Raw genomic sequence first — 12,867 nt, forward strand, 5'->3', positions numbered from 1 at the left:
TCACATTGCACATGAGAAAAATTATTAATTTAATGTCATTGTGAAGAAATGACTTTAAATACATTTAAAAACGTACAGTCCGTTTAAATGCATTCTTTATTTAGGTTGTGAACTGATTTTTAGTAATTTCATCCCATTTAACCAACAGTCACCTCTTTCAGCAGCTAGGCTATAAAATATTTTGGTAAGGAAACCAAGTGAGTGTAAATGAGGTAAATGTTAAGGGGACAGAGGATTCAGATTTAGAACCAATTAGTAAAGAAGCCCTGATGTAGCCTCAACTGGAGAAAAAAAATCATGGGGTTTTCATGTTGGCTACTGGTACGAAGTCTTCTAGGAAGCCTGTTCAAGGCTAACCTCTCTAGCTAGAGGGCAGACTGGAGTAAACGGAAGCTTGTAAACATAAGAAAGGTGATGGCAGTACGCCTGGCAGAGCTGGCTAGAGGTCTCATGACTGAACACACACAAACAAGACAAAGGTAAAACAACACTTTGGAGAGAAGAGCAAGGCAATTCAACTCTGTAAAAAACAATCAATTAGGGTAAAAACATCTAATTCATGAAAAAAGAGAATCAAATCTTACCTAAACATTGATATATTCTTTAAATCTTCCTTTAAATTTCATCACACTGTCAAAGTATAATGATTAATAAATGTCAAATAATAATTATTTATCCTTCCTAATGGGGGCAAGCTGTAACCAGGAGACTACTGGTGACTCAGCTGTAACCCCTGGTTCACAAATTTATTTTCTTACCTCAAAAAGTCGTTGATCTGCGTCATCGAAAGGTTTCCCATCAAGTCTATTTAACACTTGAGCCACTCCTGTGGGAAGAGGTTGGGATATGTGGTCATTTTCGGTGCTGGACACCGTGTTCTCACAATACAGTAAGATGACTCTATCCTCCTTTAAGTGCACACACTCAGCTTAATCCCTGGTTACTCTCACACCTGCTGCCTCCGTGAGAGCAGATCTGAGGTGTACAGGGATGCAGTCTATTTTCCAGCTGTGATATCCAGACCAGGTCTCAGGGAAGCCTGGAGTTCTACCAGGCATCAATCAGATTCCCTAAAAATGGTTTTCAAGATGACTGTGCACAATAATTGATGTATCTGGCATACACATATATACACAATTACATACTTATACACATATACATACTTGAATATCTATAACTGTATGTATATATAAACACATATATACATGCAATATATTAAAAAATTAATTATAAATTAAAAATATATAAAATATAATGTACATAATTATATAAATATAAAAATTTTTAAATATATATAACTAAATTTTTTTTTCAATTCTCTGAAGCACAGCGCTTGAGTTCAGGCAGCATGGCATAGTGATTAAGAACATAGGCTCTGGAGTTAGACTGTCTTGGTTTGAATTTTCAACTCCACCATTAGTAGTGTTACCATGAGCATGTTACCTAACATTTTTAACACTGAATTTCCTCATCAGTAAAATGAGGATTAAAATATTAACTCAGTGGGTTATGAAGATTAAATGAGATAACATCTGATTAATGTTTGGAAAGCATATTGTTCCACACGGAGAGAACATTCAAGAAATGTTAGGAATTATGATACAGTTAACTTTCAAAGCAAGGTTAGTTTTGTTGCCTGCTCCCAATGGGGTTAAACTAGTTTTAACAAATTTAACTTGTGTGTGTCTTCTTTCCAAAGTTCATTTCCAGCATTATACCAGATGTTTGGGGCACGACTATCAAAGCACACAAGTCTAACTGGAAAAATTCAACGATCTTGAAAACCATTCCCTTGTATCCCTATTTAGTATAAACAAAAATGACTGTAATTCTAAAGCATGCTTGTATTTTTTAAAACACCTAACTTCGCATCAGGGAGGTAAGTCGTCATATGCTAGAAGAATGTATAATAAAATACAAAGCTTTTAGTGTGTAACAGGCAAACTACAGTCTTAGTTTTGAAAGAATAACAGATGTTTACTGTTAGAAATGAAATGTAGGACTGCATGTGAGATTGCCATTGGACATCTACAGATAACGTTTGGTGTTTCTTATGAAATTTCTCTTCTCTTTAAACTTAAATATTATATATTTTGGGAATTCCCTGGCGGTCTAGTAGTTAGGACTCCACGCTTCCAGTGCAGGGGGAAGGGGTTCTCTGGTCAGGGAACTAAGATCCCGCATGCTGCACAGCGTGGCCAAAAAAAAAAAATACCTTAAATATATTTAAAATTCTACCCATGATGTAATTCAATGCTTTGTACTAGGGGCTCAAATTCTCAAATCTTAGAATATACTTTATGTTCAATAGTATACTAGTATTTTCTGCAAATTAAGCAAACTGATGAAACAATTCTCTTAGAATTCAAGTCTCAACAATATTTACAGAATACTGAATCCTTTGGTAAGTCCAAAATCTTAGAGTTTAAGAGGCAACCTTAGGGTGAAGCAAAGAGAGGCAAATAGTTACATTAGTTACCAAATGTATTAGTTACCTTATGTCTCTTAGAAAAATAACACATTTTCATTGTGTTTAAATAACTAATGTCTCCATCCTTCTTGACTTTAACAACTGGCCCCTTCTCGCCTAGACTTCTTTCTTAGGTTTGAGATTTTCTAACTGAATTTTCAAGGAAAGGAAAGGAGCAGGGAGGGAGAGAAAAATTGGAAACTGCTTTGGTCCACAATTCCCTTATTCAGGAATTGGACCTATTTTGGAACCATCCAGGCAGAAAGACACATGTACAGTATATGCCTAACAATGCACGTCCTTTCTTCCTTTGCATTTACTCCACGTGTAAAAGCATAGATGTAAATATATAGATGTACTAGGAGTTAAGAAGCCCGAGTTTTACTTGGGACTCTGCTACTAACTCACTTTGTGACCTTATGCAAGTCTTTTCTCTCTCTTTGGGCCTCAGTTTCCACAGAGTAAGATAAAAGAGTTCAGTTAGTTGCTTTCTGAAATCCCCTCCAACTGCAAAACGATTGGTTCTTATTTAAAGGAATAAATATTTGTTCATTGTCCTGATTAACACTGATTCATCAGGAGTCTTCACTTACGAGATTACACAAGAGTATGAGACATAAGTTGATGAGTCCTGGACATAAAAAGGGGAACATTTTAAAAAGAGATGGATGTATTTTAAAGTAAATTGTACTTCTTTATAAAAGAAGTTTGAACTATTTAGGTAATGTCTTACCAATTATTTGGTGGTTGCTATTCCAAATAGGTACACAGAGAACCGATCTTATGTGAAAACCAGATATCTGTTCAGCCTAGGATAAAAGAAATTAACTAAAATTAAATATTATCCACCCATTTCTGACATATAGCTTACCACTCTTCATAACAGATATTTAAAAATAACTTTTAAAAAGACATCTTATAATCTAATTGTAATGCATATACTCACCTGTCTCTTTTCATTTAAAACATCACAATGCACATCCAAGGAAATCATGCCCTAACCAAATATGAATCAACCAATAAACCCTACACCCGCACTACCTCTCCCAATCCCTGCACCCACATAAAGCTGAATGTAAAACTATCTTGATCACGATCACACCACCAGACAAGAATTCTGGCAACTGTTTCTGCTCTGAGTATTTAAAGCATTTTAATTAAACCAGTGGTCAATATTTCTCTTTGAGCACATCTTTTAGTAAAAAAATTGAGTCTATAATGCTGTTATATGTGTATTTACTTTTTTAAAATTTATTGAAGTATAGTTGATTTACAATGTTGTGTTAATTTCTGCTGTATAGCAAAGTGATTCAGTTATACATATGTATACATTCTTTTTTCTAAGATTCTTTTCCATTCTGGTTTATCACAGGATACTGAATATAGTTCCCTGTGCTATACAGTAGGACCTTGTTGTTTATCCATGTATTTACTTTTAATATTCTATATTTCTAACATTACTGATTTATTACATATGTTACAAAATCATATAAAAATAAAAGTCACGAAAGATAAGATAAGATAAGGGTTCAGCAATCTTTCTGTACCCTAACAGATTGTCAGGAGATGATATATATGAAATACAAAAGTATAATTATCAGCATCAGACAAATGTCATTCAGTAACAAGCTCCACTTAATATTAAAACCAATGATCCATATTTGAATTGCTAGATAAGAGCTACTAAAGACTGAAAGGGTGTTAGTGAATTGATATGACCTTGGTTTCTAGTGAGAAAGGTCAACCTGTCATCCCAATCCAATCAGAGAAAAAATAAAACACTGAGGTTCTAGATTATGGTTATTGGGATAAAAGATTTTTTTATATTTTAAAACATTTACTGTAGAAGTTAAGAGCTACATATTTGTTGAAGTTGGAAGTTAATTTATACACCTAAATTTTATATTTGAATTTTTATATTTGGATTTTTTTTGGTTTTCCTCTGAGGAATTAATTTTTCAGATATCTTCTACTCTTGATACCAGTATATTAGTTTGTTTTTTAAAGTAATTTTTTGATCTTTTCCTTGAAATCTTTCCCTATTCCTAGCTCATGAAGATATTCTCCTATTATTTTCCTAGAATCTTTATTGTTTTAACTGTTACTTTTAGATTTACAATCCAACTGAAAATAATTTTTGAGTATAGTGTGAGCTGAGAGTCAAGATTCTTTTTTTTTTTTTTTCTTGGTGGATATCCAACTGGACCAGAACTAATTCTGTGGGGCAGGGGAAATGCCTCTCCCCACCACTATCTGGTACCACTTTTTTCATTAATCATGTGTCCATATATGTAAGGATCTGTTTCTGGACTCTGTTCTATTTCATTGATTTATGTGTCTACCCTTATACCAATACCATACTGCTGTGAATAATAAAGTCTTATAATACATCTTGGTATCTGGTGGTGTAATTTCTCCAACTTTTTCCTTCTTTAAGATTGTCTTGACCATTGTTGGCCTTTAGCATTTCCATATTAATTTTAGAATCAACTTGAAGTACACACACACACACACACACACACACACACACACACACACTGCTGAGATTTTTATTAGGATTCTATTGAATTTATCAGTCAATTTGGGAGAAATTTGACATATTTACATCATTGAGTCTCTCAATCTATAATATCCCTCTATTTAGAGTTCTTAAAAATTTCTCTAAGCCAACTTTTATAGTTTTCTATGCAGAAGTCTTACATATAATTTGTTATATTTGTACCAGGTGTTTTAAAAGTTCGTGTTATTATAAATGGTATTATTATTTTCTAATGCTTTTAATTGACATATAGAGACATAACTGATTTTTGTATATTGAACTTGGATCCATCAATCTTGCTAAATTCAATTATTAACTTTAATATCTGTAGTGCTTTGGATTTTCTAGGCATATATCATGTCATCTTACTCTTCAATTCTATGCCTCTTAATATGTGATTTTAGATCATGTGATTTTTTTCTTTTTCCATTTGTTAAGAGCATAAATTACATCAATTGATTTTTGAGAATTCCAGAAAAAAACAAAAAAAGCCAAAAGCCTGGACATAAATCATTCATCAATGCACTCTTTCATTATATATTTATTTACCACCTCCTACGCACCAGACACATTGCTGGGTATTAAGGATATAAAAATGAATTCAAACAGTTATTACCCTTGAGGAGCTCACAGTCTAGTCAAGACAGAAGTAGTTAAGATAAAATAAGTGTCCAAGTAAAGAACGTTCAGAATACCACAGAAAAGCCAGCAACTGACTGTGTTTAGAGAAATCTGGAGCAGTTTTAGCTCCTTAAAAAGTGGGTCTTCAAAGATGAGGGTGACAATGATGATGACAAGATAACATTTACTAGATGCTCACTTGATATTAGGCACCCTGTTCTGCACTTTCACATGCATTATTGCATATACTTACTCAAACAACCCTATGAAGTAGGTACTGTTAACATCTTCCCTTATCAGATAAGACCTAGAGAGACTGACTGCTTTGAAAGTGGAAAGACTGGTTCAAAGGAAGCCAATCACAAACACATCCATCAAAGTTATCTTCCAAAAGAACAAAGTGGTTTTCTTCCTCTCCCTAAGGAGAGAGTCTGAATAACAGCAATGTCAGTGAGCACAAAGAGAAGGAAGTCAATATTAGAGAGGCCTGGGAGGTGTAATCTATAGACTTGGGCTGGCCTGAGTAGCACTAGGATGCTTGGGTGTGTTTTGTTTTGCTGAGGGTCATACACAATTGTCGGCGGTCCCGCCCCAGCACTGAGCAGTAGGCACAATTGGCTCTGCCAGCTCTTAGGACAACTGTAGCCCCTGTCTAACCTCTCCTGGGAAATCTGAAGCAGCTGAGGGTAGAGGTCACAGTGCAAGAAGAAAGGGAACATGCACTGAGTGACAGAAACAAGGAGAGAGACAGCCTGAGAGGCTTAGTGGTGACAAAAATAAACCTCAGGCTCTTTGTCAGTGAAGTAAAAGATAATTTTGCTTACCAAAAAATTAGTGTAGTTTCCCAAAAGAATTTTTGTTGTAGGGAGGTAGGAGTATGTGTTCTCCCATCCCTACAAAAGATAATATTGAGGTTCCTGGTTTGAGGAAGGGCGGTGGAGCTCCTTGAGGTGGGAAACACAGGAAGTTTGAGGGAAATGATTCCAAATTCAAGCTGACACACATTACAATTGAGAGGGCAAGGGGAAGGGAGAGTGACAAAGGAGCCCCTCGTATTAACTGCGTGGGTAAAATCACCAAGAAAGAGCTCGTCCAATAAAAAGACAAAAAGGATGAAACATTGAATCTGAGGGGACACAATATTTAGGACAGGAAAAAGAAGGCAGGATGGAAAAGAACTCCAAAGCTCATATTCTTCAGCTCAGGCTTTATAGCATTCCTAATGTGTGAACACATTGCTAACAGCCTTTCTGGAAATAGATTTATTGACGTATATCCAGAGTCTAAGAAGTACAAACACCCTTTGCCTTATCAATTTTATGTCTAGGAATTTATTCTATGGTAATTATCATAGCTATGCACAAAAGTTTACGTATAAAGGTATGAATCATAGCATTATTTATGATAATGATATATCAGAAATAACCTGAACATTCCACTGGAGGGAGTTGGTTAAGTAAATCATAGCACAGTAGAATATTATCCATCTAATTAAAATCATGCTATAGAAGAATATTTGTAAACAGGGAAAACTGTAATACATTAAGTGATAGTAGTGTGGGCATCTGTGGGTGTGCAAACATATATTACATACATTGGAAAATCCTGGAAAAATTATAACCATAATAGTTGCCTTTGAATTGTTTGTCCATGGGAGTTTTTGTTTGTTTCTTTGCTTTTAAAATAAACTTTATTTTTTAAAAACAGTTTTAGGTTCATAACAAATGAGGCAAGTACAGAGAGTTCCCATATACCCTCTGCCTCAACACATGCACATCAACACCCCTCACTATCAACATCTCCCACTAGAGTGGTACATTTGTTGCAACTGATGAACCCACACAGATTCATCATTATCATTCAAAGTCCATAGTTTATATTAGCGTTCACTCTTGATGCTGTATGTTCTATGGTTTTAACAACTTTATAATGACATGTATCCACCATTACAGCATCACACAGAGTAGTTTCACTGCCCTCAAAATCTTCTGTACACCACCTATTCATCCATCCATCCCTCTGGCAACCACTGATCCTTTTTTCATCCAGTTCTACTGAGGTATAATTGACAAAACTGTAACATATTTAAAGTGTACAACATTATGATTTGATACATGTATACACTGTGAAAGAACTCTGCCTATGGGAGTTTTTTAAACTACTATTTCTATTTTCTAAATTTTAGATAATGAATTACTTGTACACAAGAGAAAAAGTTCTTTTCTAAATAGAATTATAGGGGAACAACAGTGTCAAATGTTGCACAATAGTCAAACAGGATAAGCGCTGAAAATGGGCTATTGGATTTAGTAACACAGAAGGATAATTGAAGGCAAAGATAGTCAAGGGAAGAAGGAATGGGATCAGGAACAGAAGTAAAGTGGTTAGTTCTGGAGAAGAGGAAGGCCACACTGAGAGAGCAGAGCTAGAGTCTCGCACGGGCTGAGCCCGGGAGGAGGGGAGCGGCGACTGAGGATGTTGAGGGTATTTCTAAGCCATTCCCACTGTGGCTGAGGAAGGGAAGTGGGGCCAGCACTAACTGGCTACGAGCACAGGGAAGAGGGGGTGGTGACAATTAGCAAGCTTGATGAGCCCAACAAGGTTGGGAGAGGGGAAGAAGGAAGGATGGCAGAGTATGATGAGAGTGAATTTTCCAATTTTAAGATCATTGAGGCAATCCTCTAGTTGTCTATTTGTGGCAATGGTTGTTGTTTCTGGAAAGATAAAGATTAAAATTCACATTATTAGAGTCCCAAATATTAGACCATATGAGACTAAGCAGCCTTTCCAGGAGGCTACCATTAAAATAAATACATTATCTAGGGGTGCCTAGTTCTTTCCAATTAAAGATGTATATACTAAAAATTTTCCAAGTCTCTATCCTCACTGGGTCTTTCCAGTTAATGGATATAATTTAAGATGGTTTACCTCATGGAGCCATCAAAACGTACTTGTCATATTTTCCAGACTCTCTAAGGCAATCAAAGGGAATGTTAAAAGAATTGGTGATAACGTAATACTACTCATTAATGTGCAATGTGTTTTCTTCCCCTAGAACGATATGTGCAACTTTAATAGTAATCTAAAGTAGTACTTTATCCCCCAAACACCAATCTACCAGTGAGAAATTCTGGTACTAGGACAAGTGAGGGAGGAGATGTTCTGAGTCAGTCCCCTGATTTCCCTGAAACAACAAAGAGGCATTTCTTTATGCCAACCTCATCTGCACATAGGTTTCTAGAACATTGCCTACAAATGATTCCTTAAATTCCTGACAAAAGCACTCCTAAAAAATAACTGACCTTTGGACTTAGAGCCGATGCGTTGTCTTCCACTACCAATGCAGCAAAGTCTGTTCGACTCTTAGAACCATGGCCCCCTATTTGTCTTCACTACCCACAGCTTCCCCATTGTACAACTTATTCAAGTCTTAGTAATCCTCCTAACTTTCCTCACCCTCCTGGTCATCTGGAAATTTTATATCTATTGTCCAATCTTCCCTACCAAATCCCATTCCCGGGAAAGGCTCTCAGCCTGGTTTACACTAAGTATCAGCAACTGAGAGATTACCGGGAGCGAGTGCATTTCAGCCCTACCTCTTAATGGTTCCATTTTCCCACATTTCCCTTTGTAACAGAAGCATAACTGATAGACCAGAAGGCGTTACAAAGAATGGAAAAGGAGCTGTCCTGTCAGGCTAGCACTCAGCATCCCAGATTGCAGAAGTGCTTTGCTGTGAAGATCTGACAGGCGAAAGGGGCTTTAATGCTCTAGGTCAAAGGATCTCAGAGCCTGAAGTCCCATTATCCTTAAGTGCTACAGGACAAGGGTAAGAATTTTTGAGTTGTCTGTAACAGGCTTTAATAAAAAAAAATTTTTTTTTTAAATCAGAGAAAGAACGTCACAGGGAAGAATTGCATGGGATTGAAGGGTGACAATTAACATCATGACATCTTAGATTTAACTGTGTAACTCTGGGCATCAGCCCCTCATGGCAGAGGAGACCTGGGTGCTGATGGGTTTTCCGCCACTCCTGAATCTGTAACACACAGACCACCAAACCATCCATGAATAAGGCCTGCCCTACTTTTTAGTTATTTTCTGCCATTCCCCTTGCTGAACCTTTCCTATTTAAATGTTGGGTCCAATTGTTCATTTCTGTTGCAGGCAGAAAAGAAACCCTGCATGTAATGGCTCTGAAAATTCTTTCCATAACTATATAAAGGGAAGGAAATACTAAATTAAGCAACAGAATAGTACACCTTATATTGAGTAAATAATAGCTTGTTGTGCATTCGTATACTTGTTTTAAGGTGTTCTTTGATCTAGTATGAAAAAAAAAGGGCAGAAAGCTTCACAGATGATGTGCTAGAGTGTAACTAATTATTGGGAGTTGAGTTCATAAGCACAATGCTGACTAAAAGCAAGGCCAGAATAATTGTTTCATGGTGAAGGTATTTGTAAATAGAGTATGCACTCCAAGAAGCCACCTGACCCAATGTCAGGTCATTTGCAAATGCAGTTTATATACATGCTGTTGGGACAGTCTCAGACAAGGATATTAGTTAGAATAAAATCCAACCAACACTCCTTGCTGACGAGGGCAACAGAAAGTAATCCATCTGAATTCCCCAAAGATACAGCAAAACAAGTTAGTTTACTTAGATCTTGCATTATTTCAATTCTGGTTTTGAGTAATAGTTTATAGTTTTTAGAGGGCTCATAATAGCCTGGTAAAATATAATTTCACATAAGATATAAAAGGTCTAACATTTTAAAACATCTTTATAATTTTGCCTCATTACAAAAACAATATATGCACTCGTGAAATTTTCAAGTTAAACCAAAATCAAAAGCTGTAATCTTGCCATCTCTAGAGATAGCAACTATTAACAGTTTGGGATAAGTTCTTCCTGATCTTTTCCTACAAATATGTAATATGTTCATACATTAATTTATAATATTCAACAATATGTAATTATTCATAAATAACACAGATAATATATTCAATAATATTGAACAATATTCAATAATAATGCTTATTAGATATTGGGGATACATCAGTGAGCAAAACCAATAAAATTCTCACCTTCTTTGAGCTTACATTCTAGTGAGAGAAGGCAGATGGTAAACAATACAAAAAAATACATAAATAAACTATATGTTAGAAGGTATTAAAAATTATGGGGAAAAAATAGAGCAGGATAAAAGGGATTAGAAATACCAAGGGCACCAGATCTTACTAACAGGTAACATTTGAACGATGACTATGAAGAGGTGAGGATGTGACCCACACAGACATTGGAGAAAGAGTATTTCAGCAGAGGAGTAGCCAGTGCAAAGGCCCTGAGGTAGGTGTATGAGTGTCATGTTCTAGGAGTAACAAGGAGACTGGTGTGGCTGGAGAAGTATGAATGAGGGCTGAGGATAGAAAATGAGGTGACATCATGTAGGACACTGTAAATCTCTGAAAGAATGGTGAGTTTGGATTTTACTCTAGTGAAGTAAGGAGACTATGAGAACTTTGTGAGCTGACTTGTGATACAATATAACTTAAAAATTTAAAACCCCTGGTATTGTATTGAGAAAAGAGTGTGGAGGGGAAGAGCGGAAGCAGAGAAGTAGATTAAGAAGCTACGGCCATGAAATGGTCCAGAGATGATGGTGGCTTGGACCTGGGTGGTAGCAGTTGAGTGGTGAGAAATGGTCAGATTTTGGATAAAGTTTGCAAGTAGAGCCAATTATACTTCCTGATGAGTTAGATGTGCAACATGAGAGAATCATGCCTATAACATTTTTGGCACAAGCATTAGGAAGAACTGAGTTGCCTTAACAGAGATAGGGAAACAGAGGAGCAAGCTTGGCAGAAAAGAGATTGTAAGTTCTGTTTTGGACATGTTAAGTTTGTTGTCTATTAGAAAAATATGTGCATATATATGTATATATACCCACATATATTATTCTATACATACTTTTAAACATTATTCTAAACATACTTCTCTATGACTTGCTTTTGTTCTTGTGGACATTTTTTCCATATCAGGACATACAGATCATCTCATGGGATATTTTGTATGGACTCAATTTTGGTTTTATTATAGTGTTATAGGCAGAATTCTAAAGATATGGCCTCTAAGATTCACACCTGCCCACCCTTTACTTTATACAAATCTGGTATAATCCCCTCCCCTCGGGTGTGGGCAGGACTTGTGAATGTGATAGGACTGTCACTTCTTTGATTAGGTTATGTTATAAGGCTGTGATGGGACAGCCTCTCGTGTGTCACTCCTGACATTATGTAAGCCTCTGTGAGAGCCACCTGGAGTTTCTCCCTTTGGCTTTGAAAAAGTAAGCTGCCAAGTTGTGAGAGGGTCATATGGCTAGTAGTACCTGAGGGCAGTCTCTAGGAGCTAAGAGAGACTTTTGGCCAGCCGTCAGTAAGAAAATGGGAAGCTCAGTCTATAACTGCAAGGAACTCAGTTCTGCCGACAACCTGAATGGGTTTTGAAAAGAATGCCAGGACCAAATGAGAACGCCACCTGGCCACCTCCTTGCTTTAGGCCTTGTGAGACCCTAGGCATCATGCCAGACTTCTGACCTACAGAAGATAATAAACAGGTGTTTGCCTTAAGCTGCTGAATTTGTAGTGATTTGTTACACAGCAACAGAAAATTAATATACATGATATTCCTGTCCGTGTCTTTAGGAGCCAAGCATGAATACCCCTACCACAGAGCAAATGACTGATTAGACTACAAAACCCACTAGCATGATAACCCATGAATGTGAGTGTTTCTTGAGCCACTATGAATAAATATAATCAGTTATATTTAGTCAGTCTTTTCTGTCTTGCATCCTTTTTGAGGACTGCAGAATCTTGTAAGAGAATTAGCATACAGTGATCTTCATAAGGCTGCAGAATGTAAACCTCAGAAATTTGGTTCTGGCTTTGTGACTATCTTATATAACCACTCTGTCATAATTTTCCACCCATAAACCAAGGAGTTTGGCCTTAAAACTATGCATGCTATCAAGCCCAGCAGGTACCTCTCTAGGAGTCAAACAGGCAGACAGAAGGCAAGTAATCACTGTGCCTCACTGCTAAGTCGTTCTGTTCACCACAAGGAGGGAACACCATTAAATATTTAAAACAATCACAAAGAGAACACACAGCAGGTAAACAACTATGATTACTTGCCCTGTAGCCCTCACAGCAAGTGCCTGGGATGAGGTTTAC

General features: G+C 36.6%; 1 protein-coding gene across 1 annotated transcript in view; it reads right to left on the reverse strand.

The window, feature by feature from the left end:
• Positions 1 to 12,867, reverse strand: part of PDE11A (phosphodiesterase 11A) — a gene marked incomplete at its 3' end in the record, with an annotated part of 409,287 nt that overhangs the window by 176,754 nt on the left and 219,666 nt on the right. Inside the window, exons 7-8 of the mRNA XM_082841569.1 lie at positions 3,204 to 3,279; positions 759 to 826 (exon numbers count right to left, since the gene is read on the reverse strand). Coding sequence (XP_082697695.1) covers positions 759 to 826; positions 3,204 to 3,279 — 144 coding nt within the window. The remainder of the gene's footprint in view (positions 1 to 758; positions 827 to 3,203; positions 3,280 to 12,867) is intronic.

This window comes from Leucopleurus acutus (assembly GCF_964270905.1).
Source record: "Leucopleurus acutus genome assembly, chromosome: 6".
NCBI lineage: Eukaryota > Metazoa > Chordata > Mammalia > Artiodactyla > Delphinidae > Leucopleurus > Leucopleurus acutus.